The sequence below is a fragment of the Daucus carota genome, chromosome 5, assembly GCF_001625215.2.
Source record: "Daucus carota subsp. sativus chromosome 5, DH1 v3.0, whole genome shotgun sequence".
Lineage (NCBI taxonomy): Eukaryota > Viridiplantae > Streptophyta > Magnoliopsida > Apiales > Apiaceae > Daucus > Daucus carota.
Genome location: NC_030385.2, coordinates 32,905,800 through 32,927,524, shown reverse-complemented (window position 1 = coordinate 32,927,524; position 21,725 = coordinate 32,905,800). Strand labels below are relative to the sequence as shown.

Genomic DNA, 21,725 nt, shown 5'->3' with positions numbered 1-21,725 from the left:
TATTCAATTACATATCTCAAATAAAAAACAGTTATTAGTCCGGTAAATTCACACTAATCATCAAACTTAAGTTCTCAATATTTTTATTTGTCAACATACCACTTTTCTTTTATCGTCATTAATATCAATTTAAAATATTCTATTTCAAGAACTTTAAATCATCTTTGTCATTAAGATTATTTTTGGGGCCTTTTTTCTTTAGAGTATTTTTCCACACAGCTACATGATTTAATCCTGAACCACACACATAACACGAACTCTTGCATATTTTTGTGCACACTCATAAACTAGCTCCTATGATTTATTCTCACAAACTCCTACAAAATGTTACACTTTCTTACACCCATAATCTCTTTTGATAATGTTGTATGCAAGTGACATCAATTTGCTTACCCGGGAATAGGCTCAACAATCAATGCACTGAGTAAAATCTTACTCTTACCATCATGCTGAACACTGAATCCATCTCCATCACGATAAGTATAATGAGTTGCTCTCAGAAGATCGAAAATATAATCAACTACTTGGAGAGGCAGAGCCATATTCTGCAATCGATACTTGTTCATTCTTCTCCATAGCTCTCTCATTAGGTCCTTCATGTGAGCATGAGCTTCTTCTTCGGTGCATCCTGTATCAGACATGTGACATTGCACTGCTTTCAGAACATCTCCTCTCGCTAGCTCATGCTACATTAAAAGTTATTGTCATAAATATAAGGTTTTTGGTTTTTTCTGTCAAAATATGTGAACAGTTCACGGGCACACACTAGAAGGACTATCATACCGAGGAGGTTCCATTGTCATCAATGATTCGGCCAAGTAGGCATGCTGAGCTTAATATCTCTGGCATATCCATCAAGAACGTCAGGGCTTCCCTTCTGACTGGATTTTCGGAACAAATGTAATTCTGAACTATGCAAATTTGAATTGCAATTGACTTCATTCCATTTCTCAGGTACTCTTCCAGTGTTGGTTTGTATCCACTATGATACCACCGCGCCTCCTCACAGTAAGCTTTGGCCAGATCGAGCCACTGTGGTTTACATAAACCGGAAGATATTTTATATACGTGCACATTATAATCATTAAGCAATGAAAATGAGTGTTTAACAAATTCAGAAGAAAGTACTGTTCTTTTTAGGTGTGGCAGAACATCAAAGCTCTGCTCCTTGAATATCTTGTAGACCATCTCATTCACAAAGTTGTAAAGCGCGAGGAAGCAGATCTTCATGTAGTCCGGAAGCTGTTCTATGGAATTAATATCCCACCTAGAATACCAAATGATAGTAATCTACTAAGCCTTATCAATATTATACACATTACAAGTTAAAAAAGATAAAATTAGTATATTTTGTGTGCACAAACCTCTCAATGGCATCAGTGAAGAGTTCCACTTCATCTAATGTGCCATAAACGTCGTAAATATCATCTATGTATGTAATGAATTGTACTTGCTTGGCTAATTGAATTCTGCTGTATCGTAGTTCTGGATTCACGTTCATTCCCACAGCCCATATGAAAGATTCCACCAGCCTATCTCTAGCGAAGCTCAGTCTGTTGGCCAAACCTAACTCGTTCCAGAATCTGCATCCGATCCCCATGCAATAACATTAGAACTTAAGTAAGAATACCATATTTAGTTCTTTTAAAGCTATAAACAGCATCTCTAACGCATTGTTCAGTACTACTAAATATCCAGTGGTGGCGTAAGAGAATATGGCCTAAAGAATTTTATGAGCTTATTTTTTTATGGCCATCAGGATTTCAAACTTCCTTCTTTTAATTGTGTTTTTATTATGAGTTGGGGCTTGGAATAAATGTTTCCTATCAGAGTCTAGATTACAGTCTCCAGCATATATAATTTTTAAGGCCAATCAGATTACTTTTTCATTTTGATCAGTACAGTACCTCGAAAAGCTTTTTAGATCCTCTTGATACACTCCTTGCACAATGTTAAAGTCCAACTTAGCAAGTTCTAGCAGTGCAGGATTCATGTTATTACTTCTGCTGTACACATCTATGTACCATCTTGCTTCTAGTTTTGGCATCCTCCAATCTAATGGGCTCTTCAAGGCATGCCTCACTTTGATGCTGAGAATCGGATCAATGATGTCATCTAAATGCTCTCTAAGAGTTTTGGTTGTAAAGCACCATGCAGCCTCCATCAGAGAATCCCCTTCAGAAGAGAAGTAATAAGATTCGTACAAACTCAAACTTCCCTTGACATCGTCCCAAAGACATTCTTTAATGCTTCCATTCTCCATAAAACTCTCGAGTACATCTGCACTTGACAGTAAACTAAAAGGAATCAACACATACACATATACATCTTAAATCTTTATGCAACAACTTAAATTTTGCACTTTATTTACCTTCAGATACAGCATACCCGTGTTGTCTGAGGAGTCTAAATTTAAGAGCAGTAGCATGCAAATCCTTGATTTCCCAGTGATTATTATTTTGATCCTCGAAAATCTTCTCAAGGGTGCTCTTAATTTCTCCATCAAAATAATAAGCCACTCCAAGTCTTTGCAAATCATCAATCAGCTCAAGTTGATCTAAAGGCTCACTAACATCATTAAACATCTCGACCACATCTTCTCTCAACTTGTCCACCCGTCCTTTGAAACGTTCAATCTGTTTGAAAAATTGTGCATTACATGAAAAGGAAAGGAAAAAAGAAGAAGAAATGAAGGGAAGCACCTTATATTCAGTGGTCAAGGACTGCACCAAATTGTTGTGTCTGTGAATGCAAGGTTTGTAATTTCCAGAACGCCTGAGAACTGGCAGTGTGTGATCTGCGAGAAGCCTATTCATTTTGCTTTGCTTCTTGATACAAAATTCTATAACATGCACTACTGATTATATAGACAAGGTTGGAGAAAATCAATTACCAGGCTTCTGAGAATAGTAATATTGTGTTTAAAATTAAGCACTCACCGGCCAGCTTGTTAATGTTGTGCTTTTTAAACTTCTTCTGATTTCGAAAAAGAAAGGTCATTTTAAGATGCACCAAATGAACCTGAAATTTTAAAATGTGAAACTCAGAGCTATGGTTGTACAATGTTGAAAATTTTGAAGCATGTATATATTGTATTAAGCATATAACTGAAGCTTGCTAATGCTGATAAGTTAAAGATGAGGCAACTAATGCTATAAAATTTACTTTGCTGGCTGCGCTTAAAAGCTTGAAAATGACAAATAAATACTCTCATTTTTCAGTCTTCTTACACGGATCTGGATTATAATTTACATGTTTTGATATGAATTTTAGTTTGATTCGTGCCGAGAAACCACTACAATAAAAAATTACAATGCACTAAAAGTCAGATTAATACTAACTTTTAGATTTGATTTAATTGAAGATATAAACTTTTATTCAGCTTCTCTGGGTATCCTACGGGATTATATTTGTGATTGTACAAAGAAATTAAAACATAAAGCTGGACAAAACAGTAGGTCTACAAAAATTATCTTCTTTTCGTTATTGTGATTTTTGAGTAATTGAGTTGATATCTGAAATCTGTATCAAAATTTACTTGAACCTAGTTTAAAAAAAAAAAAAAATCTACTTGAACCTTACAAGAAAAAATTACAAGATACTGAGACTAGACATTTGACACTTTGAAGGTGAAAATATATTTCATATACAAAGATATAGAACAAGGCTTTCTGTTTTTATTGTCAATTAATCTTTAGTACCTACGTTTCTCACTATTCTAAATTTTTCTAAAGGTTTGCATCCAGCATTTTGATTGCTGGAATCAAAGCTAATGGAACAATATCAAGAAGATGCAGCAGTGTCACCGTTTTCCCCAGAAGGTTGCGAAGGAGCTGTGGATGACTCACTTGTCGTGGTAATATTCTTTGAAGCGCTATACTTCTTCAGTAGCCTGTCTTTGTTTGCCTTCCACCATTCCTCTGCTTGTTGCTCTGCAAACTTCCGTTTGCTGCATTAAACATAATTATGACATATTAGTTACCTTCAGAAACATCTGGTGGTGAAATTTTGTTATCTTTAAAACCTGATTTTCATAATCTCTTTACAAACAATCTTCATATGAGCACATCAGTAAAATGTTAATTTTTTTTTTTTTTTATCAAAGAGAATATAATCCAACAGTAGAATGCTAGTCTCGTATGGCCAATGTGCATGTTGGTTCTTTAAAATCATTTCGGAAATATGTTTTTGGAGTCATGTTGATATATATTTGACAAAGATATTGATTATAAGTAATGTCTAATTTTGAATTCATGTGTGCATCCAGGAGTGACTGAAAAAGTACAAATATCAATAAATTAATGTACCTGAATTTGACTCTCTTGAAAATCTTAGTACCGTTTCCCAGTTGAATAAGAGTAACATATACACCAGGTTCAAACTGCTCTATGACTTCCTTTCGTCCATCAGCTGGAGCAGGTTTAGATTTTGATCCACTCCCTGTGCTTGACTGAACTCCGCCGTCTTTATTAGAAACAGATGATCCATTACTTTCATGTGCAGCACCTTCTGTTTCATCCAATTTTTCTACATTAAATTCACTAACAGAAGCAGATTTGGAATGTCGACTTTGTTGGCTAGACACATTGTTTTGTAGTGAAGTAAAAATAGATTCAGACGCTTCAGTGGCAGCGGTACTCAAAAATGATTCTGCTTTAGCTTGTATTGATTTGAAGTTTTCACTTTCAGAAATTTCCGGTGGTGAATTCTCAGAGATCGCTTTCAGCTGAAATATATGAAGGAAAGACCATAAGTTAGCTGAAAACTTGTCTAGAAGTACATATAATATGGCGATTAGCTATAGGAATATGCTCAAACACTTCACACCAAGGGTTCATTCATTCGCCTGAATATAATTTATTATGGAGAAAAAATTAAAGATTTCCATGAATTCTTTATTCCTTCATTTGATTATCATGAAAAAAAATTGGTGAAATGGTGAGGAATACTTTTAAGTTAGAAAAAAATTTCACTTCTTAAAGGAAGAACTCATTTTCTCTACAATCATCTAAATTTTTTGAAAAGAACGTTCCTCCTTCGATTATTTTCCTAAAATCAAACACACACTAGAACTAGTAAATAATCAAAAAAAAAACGTTGAAACAAAATCGAAATGAAGCCGGATTTTATCACTTTCAAGTGAATCCTTCGTCATAAGTAGGAGCTATACTAAAATTACCTCGTCCGTGATGCTCTCCACAATTTCTATAGCAATATTGCATTTGGAGGATTTCTCTGAAGCTAACTTGGTAGCCTCTTGAACAGTCTTTTGTAGTTTTCTAACCTCTGCGTCTTGCTTCTCACTCTTTTGCTTCAAATTTTTAAGCTACAATCCGCAAATAGGACATTCAGTCAACTAATCAATATTTTGAATCAATGAGATGAGTGAATGACAAGTAAAATTCCGTACTTGGTTTTGCAATTTGCTAACTTCTTGGGTCAGAAGCTCATTTGACTTCTTCAAACTATCGATGACACCCCTTGAAAATACCGGAGTAGCAGTGCGTGGAGGACTTGGTCTTCTATATGGTGAACTAGGTCTCGAGTTAGAAGCAGCTGATGAAGGCACAGATGGAGGCAGGCGAAATGGAGGAGCTGGAGCTGGAGGTGTTGTTGACATAGAAGGCTTCCATGTAGAGTGAAGTGCACTAAGTGAACTTGGAAATGCTACATCTTTTAGCTGCTGAATTCCTGGAACTTGCGAAGTTCGGACTATGGAAAAAGAATCAGCTGCAGTTCCCGTTCTGCCTGACTTAACCTCATGGTACTTCACTGGTTCTGTGGTAGGGGAGAGAAGAATCCTTGACATTCTAGATGGCCTAACACTGTCTGTTATTCGATGGGAACCAGTTGATTTCCTAGTGAAATTAGGACCACTACCAGTCTCTTCGGCCTTTTTCAGCTTGTTATAGCAGGAGTCACAGACACGATGAGGTTTTCCAGGTGTTGGAGCTAATGCTGCTTTTAAAGCTTTTTTTGAGCTACAAGCATGACAATGTACTAGTCCACAATTATAACAATTGTGCCTCTTTCTAGTAAAACCAAACGCTTGACGACAACCAGAGCAAACTGATTGATCTGTTCCAGATATCCACTTATGAACGCATATTGTTGCTGTATAATTTGATCCACATGAGATACTTCTAACGTGTCTGTCCTTTAGTGCTTCAACCAATATAGGAGTATTCCGATCTTCTAAATCCCCATGTCCTAATCTCCCATTTGCACCTCTTCCCCATGTAAATACTTCACTTCTTGATGTTAGTACACAAATATGAGAATCACCGCAAGCTATATCTTCAACAAATTCACCTACCAATCTCTCTTGTACCAAGCAAGGTGACTTGCCATCAGACTGAGGATTCCCTAGTTGGCCATATGAAGGACTACCCATAGTGAAGACATGACCAGATGTAGTTAAGCCCACAGTCAAATTATGTCCACATGCTAGCTGGAAAAAATTGTAGTCTACCAACGAAGATACACATGTTGGTTGTAGACAAGCTTCCTTGTTTCCATGGCCTAGTCGGTATTTATCACCATCACCCCACGTAAACAATTTTCGAGATGAAACATTTGAAGCGGACGGGCTATTCACCTCTACAATGGCTGCAGTATGCCACACTCCACAAGAAACTTTAATAGTCTTATGTGTACCTAGTGACTGAACTTCTTTCGGATATGGAACACTCTCTCGATCACCATGACCAAGTGCACCGAATGTTCCATCACCAAATGTAAACAACTTTCCGTTAGAAGTAGATACTGCTGAATGCCATGTGCCACATGAAATAGACACAACCTGAAGTCCTTCCAAAGGACCAGAAACTCTTTTAGGTATCCAGTGGCTTACATCACTACCATGACCAAGAAGTCCAGCATTGTGAACACCATCACCCCAGGAATACAAGTCACCAGAAGTAGATACAGCACATGTGTGATACTCACCACATGCAACAAAATCTACGTTAATAACTGCAAGAAATTCTACAAGTTTAGGACGACCAAAATTCTTTTCAATTCCATGACCAAGTCTACCTCCAGATTCTTCACCCCAAGTGAAAACCTCACCTTGCCTTGTCACAAGGGCAACATGACGTACACCACATGCTATTTGGAGAACGTCAAGTACTACATTCGACTCTAAAGTCTTAGGAATTAGCACATCACTTTTTGTAGATACCGTTCTATCAGATCCATCAGATACAGCCCCGTCAGACCAGATTTCCCCCCACACATAAACATCACCTAGTGATTCTATATCATCTGGTCCAGAACCTTGACTTGAACAACTCGGAGTGCTTGAGACACTAATTCGGAAACCATCTGCACCACTCGTTCTTCCTTGCATACTTGGACGTTCATACCCAGCATCTGAACCGTAATCAATAGAACTTCTGCTACTAATACTAGGAGTATAATCTAATGTTGAAGCAAAAGGACTCTTATCACTAAAAGCATCATTTATCTGCAATATTGACAGGTAAAAACTTGTTAGATATCAGAAAGGTCTAGCTTTAATGAAAGATGTGGCATGAGTAAATGTAGTTCAAAGTAAGTTGACATTGTTTCATAGAGACTGGCATGGGAAAATCAATAAACTCTATGCATGAAGACAAAGCAATTCAATAATGTTAAGGGATAATATTTACATCTGAAATATCACTCCTGCTGCGCCTACTACGAGTTGTTTGACCAGTAGATATCAAAGCTTTCAGGCCAGCAAGCCACACGTCTACCTCTACTTTGTCCTTGCAAATCTGTAGATTGAAATGATCAAAGATAATGAACATGGTAAAACAAATCCAGGAAAGTATCAAAACAAATCTAAATAGTCACAATCACTCACCAGGTCTAAAGATCTGTCGCCGTTATTAAATATTAGTGAGAAAGATAAGTACTCCTTCTCGGGGCGATGGTATCTTCTAAAAACAGGCTGCAACGACCAAAATACAGCTTTATCCATAAATACGTCTCAATTTATTAAGAACCATGAATTAAATATCCTGTGCCGGTGCTGTGATATTCTATTGTAGGGGAACAAAAAATATGTAACATAAAGTATCACCCTCAATACAGGTGCTAACTCACGGTTCTCTGCCCAGGTAAAATCCGTGTAACTTTAGATAACTTCAGCTGTCTTTCTTCTCCATGAGAGTACCAAATGAGAGTGGTTTCGTCCTATGAAGGAAAACACAGACTTTAAGCATCATGTTTTGTGAGTTAAGATATCACTAAACCTTTGATAGAAGAAGGGGTTGAATTAATTAATTTTACAAGTGAAAGTGTATAGATACATAAACAACATGATTATAAAGTTATAATGATAGTTTAATATGTGTACCACATTTATGAAACTTTGTACTGACATGTATAACTAGCTTCTATAAATAATTGTATGAAAAGTTAAATTCTTTCAAGTTATCGAAAAAAATTGTTTGATCCATTTATAGCTGTAATGTACCTGCATTTTGTAATAGATATTGAGTCCTACACTAGCTTTTAAGCTAACATTTAAATTAAATTCAGAAGAAGAAGAAAATACAATGTGATAACATTGTTGCAGGGAAAATCATCTTAAAGAGGATATGTACATGTATCAAATAAAGTCACTTGATACGATAGAGTTTAATGGATTCAGATTTTAATGGAAGAAACTGATATAACTCACAGCAGATACTCTGAATGGACAAAACTTAGGCTTCCCCTTCCGACCATACTTAATTAACTGAGTGCCCTTTTTCAATGCAATAAGTGCCTGAAATGAAATAACAAGAGGCAACCAATAAGACTAAAAGAGAACTTCTGAGACAGACGATCACACTAAAAGAAAACTTCTGGGACTTCTTAACATAATAGTTGAAAGCAATGGGAAAGGAATCCTGAAGAATTAGTATCTGCCGCATGCTGAAGATCATATTGTTTTAACACGAAATCTTACAGGTTTATTGTCTTTAAGACTATATAAAGTTATTCAGAAATTGTTTCCTTAAAGCATCAAAAAGTTTGAAATCATAAAATAAAAAGCGCAAGCTTCTTCTCTTAAGGATTCTGGTCAGGACTAATTGCTCTGTTAGGTGATCAGATTCAAACAGTTTATAAATCTATTAAGTAAGTTAATATGCAATAATCCACTTTCCTTTAAGTGAAAGAAATGTAAATCAATCCACCACTAAATTCCTTGCGATCGAGTAGTACTGTTAGTAATTATTTAAATTTTACTGATCAATTATCTATTCATGAAATTCCATTTATCACTCAAATTACTAGCTATTTTTAGGATTTCCCTTTTCCTCAAACACGAATGAAGGTCTTGAATCAAAGGCATATCAAGCAGCTTAAAACACACTTGAATAATAAATCTATCGTCCCTAACCAGTAATTGTTTTTCTCCCTGAGCAAATCCAACTATATGTACCATAAAAGTGTAACAGATATATACTCTGCTTTAATCATACACCAAAAATTGATGCAATCAAGCCTATCAAAACGAAGTTAGTGCAAATGATCAAATGCAGGATCTTAAACACAGACAATTAATGTCACTCGCCCATGCAACTCGAATCTTATCATAACAATGATATCGTTGTACCGCAACTAAATTGAAGAGAATCAAAACAGAGTGAGTTTACACTTTTACGCAGAAAGATATAGGCATGTAAAGTCATATGCTCCACAATTAAGTAGGGAAATTAGAAAAGATAGATTAAAAGAGAAAGGGTGACCTGCTCGACGTCACGGTCAGGATTGCCATAACTAGCTAGATCTGCCATTCCATCTGAAACAACTCCTCTTGGGAACTATTAACTGGAGAAGAAGAAGGGATTTCTTCTTCAATATCATCCGCATAGTCATCATAATAGATGCCAATTTTGGAATTTGATATGGCCTACCATGCATCAACTATAAATTTTAACTTGTGAATCTACTCTTTAATTTATATGTATTTGTTCCTCTAACTAAGATGATGATCTCAACACCAGGTAATTTCAATAATTAGTTTCCAAGATTAATCTCTGATGATTTGCGCTGATTCTTGATCCAATCCCACACTCTTAAACAAGATTTTCACACATTCGAAACAAAGGAAATCCAGTCTTCTTGCATGTCCTGCGAAAATTCGATGAAAAGAAAATCAGAAAAATTTGATCTTGTCTGTAATGATAATTATGTTGTCCTGCATGGAGGACACGTGTGTGGAGATGATGGATAGTCTAGGGTTCTTGAAAATTACCTGGAAATCACTGATAATAAAGAGATATATATGATACAGATACAGAGACAGAGAGATGAGTGTAATTATGCAGAGAGAGATGAAAATCTATGAGAGAATGGTTGTAAAGCCATGGCCATCAAATAAGGAAAGGGAAAGGAGCTGCTTGAAATTAGGGTTCACAATTTAGTATATGTCTCTGACTCTGAGATCAAACACTACTGCACTATGTAATAACTGTAAAAAGAATTTAAAAAAAATACTAAGGCTATGTTTTGCTAAAATAAAAATAAAAAATGGACAATTCTCTATTGTCATTATTTCATGTGAGATAATAAAAATGAGTCACAGGTTGTTTAGCCTTCTTTTGCTTACTGAAAACAGTGTTGCAAAAAGCGGAAATTTGACTTAGTAGGTGAAGGCACCGTCCAGGTATTAATCGGAATCAGATTAATTTAATATTATTGTAAAATTATATACAATTATTATATCATATATTATAAATTTATTGTCTTATAAAGACAAAATAGTATAAATTTATATATCATAAAAATATTACCGATAATATGTGTAGCAAATATCATTAACAAAATTATACACGTACTTTTAAGTTATTACAAAAGATATTACATCTTCTTTTTAAAAAAATATTAAAATTGCAAATTTCAAAAAAGATTAAAAAAAATCAAGTTTTTAAATTGACCAATTTTTTATCGATTTTTGACCAATTTTTTCAAAAAAGGATTTTTACCCGATTAATGCTTAATCGAGTCGGAACCGTCCGAACAGTTAATCCGCGATTAATCTCGATTAATTGCGGACTTTTAGAAAATTGATTGAAAGTCGACGCTTCGGTATAAATATTCTTGATTGTGTTTAATTATTATAAAGAATTAGGTCTGGATATTTTGAATTTAAATACTTCATTTATACATAATACATCCAAATTGATGTTTAGAAAAAAAAAAAGTTATCATCTCTAGTTGACAATCAATAAAAATGTAAACTTTATATTCTCTGATCTATCGTTCATATACAGCATCAAAGTCAGACAGGTGAAAATTCTAACATATAAGGGTTAAGGCATCATACTTGTCAGAAAAGAAACAAAAGTAATAATTTTTATCAAATAAAAAAAGAAAAGGAAACATGCATAAAATCATACTCCCTCCGTCCCCCTGAGTTGTATACATTGGGGGACGGGGACGCGGCACGGACTTTAATGCTCCTGCAAAGTGTAGTTGTGCAATCTATTTTTAAAATTTTTCTTTTCTGAATTAAAGTTTGAATGTTATATTTTTATACAGAAAAAGAAAATCTCAAAAATAAGTTACGGAACTCTATTTTATAAGAGCATTGAAATGCGTGTCGAGCAGTTAAAAAGAAACGTATACAATTAAATGGGACAGAGGGAGTAGTAACATGAAAACGGTAAGAGAACTGAGATTATGATCATGAATTCTGTGATAGACGCAGACCTGGTCTGCGGTTAAGAGTCTAAAATGGTTGAATGGAATTATAACTACGGATAAGCAATCTATTTTATCCTCCAAACCTTTGTTACCCCGAATCTTCATTTTGCCTCAAGTACTTGTGTCGGACACTCAACACTAGGACATTCGTGACACCTATTTTAGACAAAAACATGTAAAATTTTCAGAATGTTGCCGAGTCCGACACTCGGACATGTATCTATGTTTAACACCTTTATCCGAGTCCGGATAACATAGCTCCAAACGCTTGATGATCAGTCTTTGGGATACTCGCAGAGTAGATGCCGACTTTAATACTATGAATTACTTAGGTACCTCTTCTTCTTTCCTCTGAGGTCAAGTACTTAGATACCTTAGTGTGGCAAAATTTATCATTTTCACTTTCTTATCTGCAGAACTCACTCAGAAGAGGGAGGGGTCCTCTTTCAATCGCACAGGTACAAAAACAAAAATAAGAGAAACTAAACCAAATATCAAGTACCAAATACACCACATATTCATATGATAAAAGAAACAAACAAATTCTTCTTCCGAAATGTTTTATATATGATAGATCATAGAAATATCAGATACAGCAATCTTTATTATTTTGACAATTTCTACATCCAATGCCCGTTAATAAGCTTCACTCGTTATTAGAGCACAAGATGCTGGAAACCGAATTGACAATTGTCTTATTCACGTGCGATGACTACCACTTGCTTTCCAACATTTCGGCCAGAAAAAAGGCCAACTAGAGCAGCAGGGGCACTTTAAAGGCCTTCAGCTATGTCTTCCACACATATCATTTTTCCTTCCTTTATGCAAGGCAGGACCAATTCCAAGAACTTCAGATACAGGTTAAAGTAACAAAACCTTGCATGCGTATTCGTTTTGAGACGAGGCAAGATGAGTAGGCTTATCAAGATTGTACTGTGATATTATTCCACAAACCGCAATACGTCCATGGATATTCATGTTAAGGAGAACTGCATCAAGCATCTTACCCCGACATTGTCAAAGTAAATGTCAATGCCACTGGGAAAGCACCTAATGAACCCCAAGAAAAGAATATGTGATATGGAATAACAACTATAAGCAATACATTTGTTTATAAAATTAGTAAGTATTGTCACATCTATTCAGTCACCTTTTAAGTGCAGCATCCAAGTCTTTCTCTTCCTTATAGTTCAAAGCCTCATCAAATCCAAATTTATTTTTCAACAGTTCAACCTTGTGCAAAGAAAAAACAGTTGTCAATAATCAATTCTGATCTATATATAAATAATTCATGCATATAATATTGTAAATATGAATGAGATAAAAAATTGTAAGGAAACGTGATGTAGAAGTAAAATGGGCATTCTTTCCAAAACATGCGAGTTAGATTTCTAGTTCAAATAATTGGGAATAGAATGATTGAAATTAAAGAATAAAAATAATGGACATTATTTCTAATCAACCCAAGTTAGAGTACAAAATCCGTTCCATTCCATCCAAATGAACGCAATCTTAGTTATGTACTTATGTTCTAAATGTAGGTGTCCTCTGTGAAAACTGAAAAGGAATATCTTAGCGCAATTTAAACGTTAGCAACAACACCCTACATTTTAAGAACTGCAGTTATCTATAATATTAAACTAAGTTGTTGATCTACAACCATAACATTTTTAATTAGTTAGTATGCATGGAAAACTGGAGACTGGTAGCTAGGAGACCAGCCTTGAGACAGAGTGAGTGAACAGGAACAGTGATAATAAATGTTCCAGAGATAGATTACATACAAGAAAATGCAATATGGTTAATTCCAGATTTATAGTATGTTAATGATAAAGTATTACAGTCCCTGAGGACTGAGGAGATGACTACTTGTATCAAGTGCCACCTACCTAACAGGTATAACGTTGTAGAATAGGTATGTTAGTGGTTCAGAATTAAAGGATCGCTCATCTGCCTCCTGCTCCTGCGAATTACTAGCCTACCTAACAGGTACAACTTTGTGGAGCAATTTATAATGGTGAACAGATGTCGAAATGACTCCTTCTCGTCGTTTTGACAAGTTTGTGGGTTCATATCATTGTCGCGAGCACCACCAAATTATTTATATGATAAAAGAAACAAGAAAAATCTTTTTCGGAAATGTTTTATACATGATAAATCATAGAAATATCAAATGCAGCGATCTTTATTTTTTTGACAAGAATATTTATTTCTACATCCAAATTAATGACCGCTAATAAGCTTCAGTCGTTATTAGAGCACAAGATGCTGGCAAACCGAATTGACAATTGTCTCATTCACGTGCGACGACTACCACTTGTTTTCCAACATTCCGGCCAGAAAAAAGGCCAACGAGAGCAGCAGGGGCACTTTCAAGGCCTTCAGCTATGTCTTCCACATATGTCATTTTCCCTTCCTTTATGCAAGGCAGGACCAACTCTAAGAACTTCGGATACAGGTTAAAGTATTCAAAAGCAACAAACCCTTGCATGCGTATTCGTTTTGAGACGAGGCAAAATGAGTTGTAGATCCCCTCAGGCTTATCAAGGTTGTACTGTGACATCATTCCACAAACCGCAATACGTCCATGGAGATTCATGTTAAGGAGAACTGTATCAAGCATCTTACCCCCAACATTGTCAAAGTAAATGTCAATGCCACTAGGAAAGCACCTAATGAACACCAAGAAAAAGATATGTGATATGGAACAACAACTCTAAGCAATACATTTGTTTATAAAATTAGTAAGTATTGTAACTTTTATTCAGTTACCTTTTAAGTGCAGCATCCAAATCTTTCTCTGCCTTATAGTTAAAAGCCTCATCAAATCCAAATTTATTTTTCAAAAGTTCAACCTTTTGCAAACAAGTAACAGTTGTCAACAATCAACTCGTCTATATCAAAATACTTCAGCATATATATTGAAGCCATACCGGTGAGGCAGTTTTTCTCTGTATACTATCTATACACTTATTATAACGAGGATAATTTGATTGTTTTGATATAGTACTGGGCGATATATATGAACTCTTAGATCTTATTGTTTGATAAAATCAGTAAAGATCATATAATAATAATAATAAATGTATATTTATATATAAAATAAAATTTACACTTTTGATGTTCTAAATCAAATAGAAGTATAGATTCTGCAAATAAAATATATTCTCTTACTCTTTTCATGTTGTAAATATAATAAAATAAGATTTTATCAAAATCAAACAAAAGTAGGTTTTATAATTAGAATATGACTTTTATTCTTTATATGTTCTAAATATCGCAGAATAAATACGAATTGTTAAATCTTTATTTGGACCTCCATATTTAATCTTTTAAATATCCCTTACAATCAAAATATTAAATTTTTGATCGGTAATTGGGCATACGTGTCATTGATTTATAGTATCATGTTGAGATTGATATTTTTATTATAATTAAAACATATTTAAACATACTCATTGATACATATCTCCTCCGATCAATTTTTAATTAGGCTTTTTGACGAACTATTAAGAACTTTTCAACATCCTTTAATAAGAAAAACTATTTAACACACATTCAATAAAAATATATTAACTCAAACATATTTATTAATTATTATTTACAAATCCATTTTTGTTGAATCTTTATTTATTAATTATCAACAGAAGTAATATACAATTTGCAAAAACTTGACGCACTTAATACGCGAATCGTCATTGCTTTAAGCATCAATATCTATTTACAAGAGCACTTTTTATATTTGAAAATAGTTTAATAAAATAGCTTATTTAAAGGATATATCTCATATATATTATATGTAGAACTGCTCCAGAAAAAATAAAACAGACCTTTTCTTTGGTTCCAGCACTGCCAACAACAAAGCAGCCGTGAATCTTTGCAAACTGCCCAACAAGTTGACCAACAGCTCCTGATGCTGCTGAAACATAGACAGTCTCACCTTTCTTAGGCAAGCAGACCTCAAAGAAACCACCATAAGCAGTCATTCCAGGCATACCTATGACAACATTAACGATTAAGATTGAAATCACTACATAATGAGATCTCTCGTTTGCTCAAGGGTATACTATGGACCTCAATCAGCTACATTACCCATCAATTTCATATTGTGTAATTTAGAGGAGAAAAGTAAGGAAAGCGGTGGAACCAACTGATAAGTAGTAATATGTACAAATGTGAGTCTAGTAAAAAGTAGTGGATATAATTAAAATTTTATTATTTTTGGAATGTATATAATTGTGAGGGACATTTCAAAAAGAAATTATATAAAAATGAATAAGACAGAGAAAGTAAGCTTTAAAGACTCAGAGATCCCGTCAGACAACATGTGGAGAGACCTTCTCTCTGCATCTTTGGTCTCTAATATCTGGGACCTAATGGTGCATATGAGACAGCAAGACCCTGCTTATAAGCCTATCCCTTGAATGTTAAAACACAGAGCAAAAAAATTGCGTAGAAACGGATAATATAACATATGCAGCTCGTAATTTATGGGCACGGTCTGTTGTATTGAAGTAAAAGAGCTTATGTACGTATAAAGGAAAATTATATACCTGACAAAAAAAAGAAAAAAAAATTATATAAAAAAGACGTTAAATTCACCCAGTAGTCCTGTATAGTAGGAAAGAGGCACATCTGTATGGTGAATTTTGAAGAGCGACTTTGTATCTGTGATGAGGCTGTACTCTTCCCATCCTGTCATCCCCCAAATTAAGTCACCTATTTTGAAATTCGAATTTCCAGAATCCACCACTTTAGCCACACCAAACCCGACAATAACCTGCGAAAACAAATACATTGATAATCAGATTCACCAGTACAACTGCTCTTCCTTTAACGTAAAGATAATATGACTCCCCTCGGTTTCATTGATTTGAAATAGATTTTTATGGTATTAACTACTCTCTCTCTGTTTCAACACGTTTTTATGTTACTTTTTGACACGCGCTCCTATAAATTATAATTCCATAATATGTTTTTTTTAATTTTTTCTTGAATAAAAAATTGATGTTCAAACTTTTATTCAAAAATTTAAAAAACGTTATGGAACTATACACGTAAAAAACTTGCCGGGACGGAGGGAGTATCAACTAAATATCCCAGATTTAGACACTACAGAATATTAATTTGCATACTAAAGTTAAGGAATAAAAACGTAAATACAACATGTCATCAGTACTGAACCACCTCATATCTTAACTATCAAACATAACTAGCTTTGAGTTCCCTATATATTATAAACAACTCAAATGCGTATTCCTTTATTGTCCTCCACTTCATGATCACACAGACACAGTCCGCCTCAGTAGCAGCTCGTGGTGAGCTGATGGCTTTTGCTTGCCTAAGGGGGTGTCTGGTTGGGCTTAAAAGCCCAAACATCTTATACAATGCTGTTATATGATCAAATTCACCATAAAAAATAAAGACAATACTATGTAAGTGGCGGAGAAGAAAAAGTATACCTGACCAGGAGTGAAAGGGGGGAGGTAACTCTTTTTGTTGATGAAACGAGTCCCCATGTAGGGATCGCAAGACAAGTAAAGATTCTTGACTAAAACTCCATTCGAATCTTTGGGTACCTTAAGAGCTATTCTTCCCGTCTTCTTACCAAAGTCTGTCTCTTTTGGCGAACCATTAGCATAGTCTTTCAGTATTATCTGATCATTCTTGACTTCCTCCATCTCTGTGTCTTTGAGTTACCTCAAGTACATTCAAGTGTGTGTGCATCCCTCAGCATATATACAGGTGGTGACAATGTAACCGTGTCAAGCATGGAAGGATCCAGAATTGACTGCAACTTACTTATTGTTACTACCATGGTCCACGACACTTAGGGCCGTTGGGCTGGGCTTAAAATAAATGTTTTTTGCTTAAAGTAAAAAGTGAAGTAGAAGTGAGAAGCAAGTTAAGACTTACTCCCTCTGCTTTGAAATATAAGTTGTTTGACTTTTTTTGCACGTACTTTTAAGTCTTTTGACCGCATGTTAAAAATCATTATTTTCGAAATTTTCTTTTTCTGAATAAAAATATATGTTTGATATTATTATTCAAAACAAGAAAATTTCAAAAATAATGATTTTAAGTATGATGTCAAAAGACTTATTAAAACTACGTGCATAAAAGTCAAACGACCTATATTTCAAAACGGAGGAAGTATAATTGATTAAAGTGTTTGGTAAAAAAGTAGAAGTCGTGAAACAGAAGCTAGCATTCCTAGCTTTTTATAAATGTTTCTTGACTTTTTACACAAACGGTACAAATAAGTATTTTTAACTTATAAATCCAAATTCCGGGCTTTTAAGCCCGGCCAAACACCCCCTTGTTTTTTCTCAAAAGCACGTGTACTTTGAGAAGAGGAATATCTTACTGCAATTTAAACATTTGTACTGGGGGTGAGAAAAAACCGATTTGAAACCGAAACTGAACCGAAATCGGGAAAAACCGAAAAAAATCGATTCGAATGTAACCAATTCGAAACCGAAACCGAAAAATTAAAAACTGATCCGAATTAAATGGTTGGGTTCCAGTTATACCTCCCAACCGAACCGATAAAAACCGAACCGAACCGATTATTAAAATAATGATTAATAATAAATAATATATATAATATATAATAAATTTATAATCTATATCATGTTTAAAAATCAATAAATCTATTTGAATATTTAAAGAAAAGATAAGTTTATGTTAATATTTGATGCTCACTGCCACAGCTGATTCTATATTTTCTGTCTCGTACTCGGACACATTTTCTTACTCTGCTAGTTTTCTTGGCTGCATGCTCGAAAACATTTTCCTCTGGGTAATCTTCGATCCCAGTGTTTCCAATTTCCATTAACCTCTTCAGTGTTATTGTTTTCTTGCTTCACCCGCTCTTCACTGATCTAGGCAAGAAAATTATGTCTAGATTCCGTGCATTAATTTGTCTCGTCCGTATATTATTTTTTATTTTTAATCGAAACCGAACCGATTATAACCGAACCGAGGTTTTTTAAACCGAATCCAAACCGAAACCGAAACCGAAACTGAGCCGAACCGGCCCATGCTCTCCCCTAGTTTGTACAGGAGCCTGTTTGGAAACCTAAGTCATGGGCTTAAAGCTAACTTTTAACTGATTCTTTTTTGTTATGTGTGATAGGTAGAAACGATTTAAAGTCTAAAATAAGCTGGAAACTCACTTAAAATCATAAGTTAGTTTAATATACTTTTTCGGTGGCCTATTTTTTTATTTTTGGTGAAAATTATTCATAAGTCATGAGTTATCAATAAGTCAATTTTATTTTTATTACTCTATCTGTCCCTCTTATTTCTTTACATATATTTTGCATTATTGTTCGACACGTATTTTAAAGCGCATATAGAACATAGTGCATGTTTGGGAATGGACGATAAGTGCTTCTTTTTCGGAGAAGTCGGCTTCTACTTTTCTTGACCCGTTTGTTTAACGAAGCAGAACCATTTTTAAAAAGTTAGAAATGCTAACTTTTGTTTCAGGACTTCTGCTTCTTTCCCAAACAGTTTAATCACTTATAAGTTTTAATTTACTTCTCACTTCTGGTCTACTTTTTTATTTTAAGAAAGAAACACTTTTTTTAAGCTCACTCAAACGGCTCCATAGTTCCATAACTTTTTTTAAAATTTATCTTTTCTGTATGAAAATTTAGATCGTAAATTTCTGTGCAGAAAAAAAAATCAAGATAATTTATCAAATTATATTTTATGAGATTATTAGATAGTATGCCGAGCACCCGTTCCTCAATGTAAACGATTGAGGGGACAGAGAAAATATTACTCTCTCCGTCCCTTTTTATCTGTCCATTTTGGACAAAAAAACACATACCAAGGAATAATTGATTGTCTGAACTTTTTCATTAAATACCTCTAATTAATATCCTGAAAATGGTGGAATACCCCTATTTTATGTCTTGAAAACATGAATTCAACCGAGTTTTAAATAAGTCAAGCCTTGAAAATTGAAATTATGGAGATATATTTGAAAAACTATCATTAAATTAGTTTTGAAAGTATAAATGGACAGATAAATAGGGACAAATTTTTTCTTTCAAAGTGGACAAATAAATAGGGACGGAAGGAGTGCCTTTTTAATACCTCATAAGTATCTAGTAAGTCAAAGTTATCAAAACAAGACACTTTAATCTATGTTAAGTTATAATATTAAGTGCAGTACAAAGGTGTCTACTCTCTAGGTTAAGAAACGGAAATAGACAGGGTGGGTTGAAGGTGTTACTCACGCTAGCAACAGCAACTTATTTTAACAACTGCGGTTATCTGTAATATTAAGGTTGTTGAATACTCCCCTCTGTTTAATATATGACGTTTGACTTTTTGGCACACATTTTTAAGTGCTTTGACCGGGTAGTTAAAAACATTTTTTTCGAAATTTTCTTTTCCTGAATAAAAATATGAAATCAAAATTTTAATTCACAAAAAAAATCAATTAAAAATAATGATTTTTACTACCCGGTCAACCCACCTAAAGTTACGTGCCCAAGTCAAAAGTGTCATATAAAAAAAACAGAGGGAGTAACATTTTAGAGTAAGTAGTATGCATGGAAAACTGTAGACTGTATTTATGATAATGAATTTTCCAGAGATAGATTACATGCCGGAAAATGCAATATGGTATATGTTTGTCTATAGATACGGCTTCAATGTTTTCATTCGGTCAATTCAACCCTCCAAGTATCTGATATGTTCCGATTAGTTTTCGGGGATGAAATTAATAAAAGATAAATAATGGAGGGTATAAACTTGACAATTATTGAATATAAAGTTTGCTAATTTTTTTTAACTCCTCAAGAATACATTTGATGTCCCTTCTCATCCCTAAAAAAAACTGAAATACATTATATGTTACTTTTAACCCTCAATATTTTATTTTATTTTATTTTTTTGCCACGTTAACTCTCAATATATAATGTCCTTTTAACTGTGAAATATCATAATTATCTATATAACGTTTTTTGGTATGAGTGCCAATCAGAACATATAAGATATTTGGATAATTGAATCGGCCGAGTGTAAATATTGAGTTATATCAGCACGCACACCCAAACATTGAGAGTTAAAAATGCATTTAGTATAGTATATGTTAATGATACAGTATTGCAGACAGTCCCCGAGCAGATTATTACTTGTACCAAGTGGCACCACTCAGTCCAGAAAGGATCACTCATCTACCTCCTCGTCCTGCGAATTACCAGCCTACCTAACAGGTAGTACAACGTTGTGGAACATTTTATAACGGTGAACAGATGTCACAATTACTCCTTCTCGTCCTTTTGATAATTATACAGTTACTATTTTGGAATATCCCTCTCATTTCTTTACATTACCATAAATAGTAAGTTTTTTCAATCATTACACCTACTATCTTCCCCCACTATCTCATATTTAACGGGTTAATTATCAAGTTGGTCACTGAAGTGGGCTTAATGTATCAAGTTGGTCACTGAACTCAAAACGGTATCAAGATGGTCACTGAAGTGGCCGTAAATATTAAACAAGTAACTTGAAATATGAGTTCAAGTAGTAAATATATTATTTATAAAGTTTTACACATTATTTTTGGATGTTACCAAAACCAAGTAAAAGGTCATGACTTCAAATATTTATGACAAAAAATTTAAATGTTATCAAGTTTATTTATTATTTATTTTTAATTAAAACAAAAAAATAACTATATAATAAAATATAAATAATAAATAAACTTGATAAAATATAAATATGTTATTTTAAATACTAGAAGTCATAACCTTTTAGTTGGTTGTGATAACATTTAAAAATAATGTGTAAAATTTTATAAATAATATTTTTAGTGCTTGAACTCATATTTCAAGGTACTTGTTTGATATTTATGGCCACTTCAGTGACCATCTTGATACCGTTTTGAGTTCAGTGACCAACTTGATATAGGGCTGCACATGGGCTGGGTTGGGTCGGTTTCGGCCATTCAAGCGACCCAACCCATTTAGTACGGGTTACAAAAATTTAACCCATTAATCATAAAAAGAATTTGA

At 34.1% G+C, this 21,725-nt stretch overlaps 3 protein-coding genes across 6 annotated transcripts; all 3 read right to left on the bottom strand.

Annotated features, from left to right (window-relative positions):
- Positions 1 to 45: 45 nt before the first annotated feature.
- LOC108221604 (terpene synthase 10-like) lies at positions 46 to 2,932 on the bottom strand. Of its 2 annotated transcripts, XM_017395471.2 has the most exons (7): positions 2,703 to 2,932; positions 2,372 to 2,636; positions 1,908 to 2,280; positions 1,365 to 1,583; positions 1,129 to 1,267; positions 784 to 1,032; positions 46 to 686 (listed from the first exon to the last, which is right to left on the bottom strand). In XM_017395471.2, exons 1-7 carry the CDS (start codon positions 2,814 to 2,816, stop codon positions 390 to 392), a joined length of 1,656 nt encoding a protein of 551 aa, XP_017250960.1. In that variant the 5' UTR covers positions 2,817 to 2,932; the 3' UTR covers positions 46 to 389. The 2 variants fall into 2 exon arrangements, with proteins under 2 accessions (XP_017250960.1, XP_063950665.1); XM_064094595.1 differs by having other exon boundaries at positions 2,372 to 2,932.
- LOC108221047 (PH, RCC1 and FYVE domains-containing protein 1) lies at positions 2,705 to 10,404 on the bottom strand. Of its 3 annotated transcripts, XM_017394947.2 has the most exons (12): positions 10,235 to 10,404; positions 9,726 to 10,110; positions 8,672 to 8,758; positions 8,092 to 8,181; positions 7,850 to 7,936; positions 7,653 to 7,760; positions 5,411 to 7,468; positions 5,180 to 5,326; positions 4,308 to 4,726; positions 3,807 to 3,949; positions 2,940 to 3,021; positions 2,705 to 2,797 (listed from the first exon to the last, which is right to left on the bottom strand). In XM_017394947.2, exons 2-11 carry the CDS (start codon positions 9,771 to 9,773, stop codon positions 3,002 to 3,004), a joined length of 3,207 nt encoding a protein of 1,068 aa, XP_017250436.1. In that variant the 5' UTR covers positions 9,774 to 10,110; positions 10,235 to 10,404; the 3' UTR covers positions 2,705 to 2,797; positions 2,940 to 3,001. The 3 variants fall into 3 exon arrangements, with proteins under 3 accessions (XP_017250436.1, XP_017250435.1, XP_063950664.1); XM_017394946.2 differs by lacking the exons at positions 2,705 to 2,797; positions 2,940 to 3,021 and having other exon boundaries at positions 3,623 to 3,949; XM_064094594.1 differs by lacking the exons at positions 2,705 to 2,797; positions 2,940 to 3,021; positions 8,092 to 8,181; ... (1 more) ...; positions 9,726 to 10,110; positions 10,235 to 10,404 and adding an exon at positions 8,069 to 8,087 and having other exon boundaries at positions 3,623 to 3,949.
- Positions 10,405 to 13,852: 3,448 nt separating this feature from the next.
- On the bottom strand, positions 13,853 to 17,427 carry LOC108220313 (2-alkenal reductase (NADP(+)-dependent)). The gene is made up of 5 exons (XM_017394049.2): positions 17,148 to 17,427; positions 16,288 to 16,465; positions 15,516 to 15,682; positions 14,458 to 14,540; positions 13,853 to 14,357 (listed from the first exon to the last, which is right to left on the bottom strand). Exons 1-5 carry the CDS (start codon positions 17,364 to 17,366, stop codon positions 13,979 to 13,981), a joined length of 1,026 nt encoding a protein of 341 aa, XP_017249538.1. The 5' UTR covers positions 17,367 to 17,427; the 3' UTR covers positions 13,853 to 13,978.
- Between the last annotated feature and the right edge of the window lie 4,298 nt (positions 17,428 to 21,725).

What these genes read in the sequence shown, in the direction of transcription:
- LOC108221047 (XM_017394946.2), bottom strand. Translation starts at nt 9,773, where the DNA reads ATGGCAGATCTAGCTAGTTATGGCAATCCTGACCGTGACGTCGAGCAG. An exon ending in TTTTACCTGGGCAGAGAACC is followed by an intron (nt 7,937 to 8,091) that starts GTGAGTTAGCAC and finishes TGGTCGTTGCAG; the next exon opens with CCTGTTTTTAGAAGATACCA. An exon ending in TTAGCAAATTGCAAAACCAA is followed by an intron (nt 5,327 to 5,410) that starts GTACGGAATTTT and finishes TGCGGATTGTAG; the next exon opens with CTTAAAAATTTGAAGCAAAA.
- LOC108220313 (XM_017394049.2), bottom strand. Translation starts at nt 17,366, where the DNA reads ATGGAGGAAGTCAAGAATGATCAGATAATACTGAAAGACTATGCTAAT. An exon ending in GTGCTGGAACCAAAGAAAAG is followed by an intron (nt 14,541 to 15,515) that starts GTCTGTTTTATT and finishes TGTTTGCAAAAG; the next exon opens with GTTGAACTTTTGAAAAATAA. An exon ending in TTGGATGCTGCACTTAAAAG is followed by an intron (nt 14,358 to 14,457) that starts GTAACTGAATAA and finishes GGTGTTCATTAG; the next exon opens with GTGCTTTCCTAGTGGCATTG.
- LOC108221604 (XM_064094595.1), bottom strand. Translation starts at nt 2,816, where the DNA reads ATGAATAGGCTTCTCGCAGATCACACACTGCCAGTTCTCAGGCGTTCT. An exon ending in GATCTAAAAAGCTTTTCGAG is followed by an intron (nt 1,584 to 1,907) that starts GTACTGTACTGA and finishes GATCGGATGCAG; the next exon opens with ATTCTGGAACGAGTTAGGTT. An exon ending in TGCCACACCTAAAAAGAACA is followed by an intron (nt 1,033 to 1,128) that starts GTACTTTCTTCT and finishes TGTAAACCACAG; the next exon opens with TGGCTCGATCTGGCCAAAGC.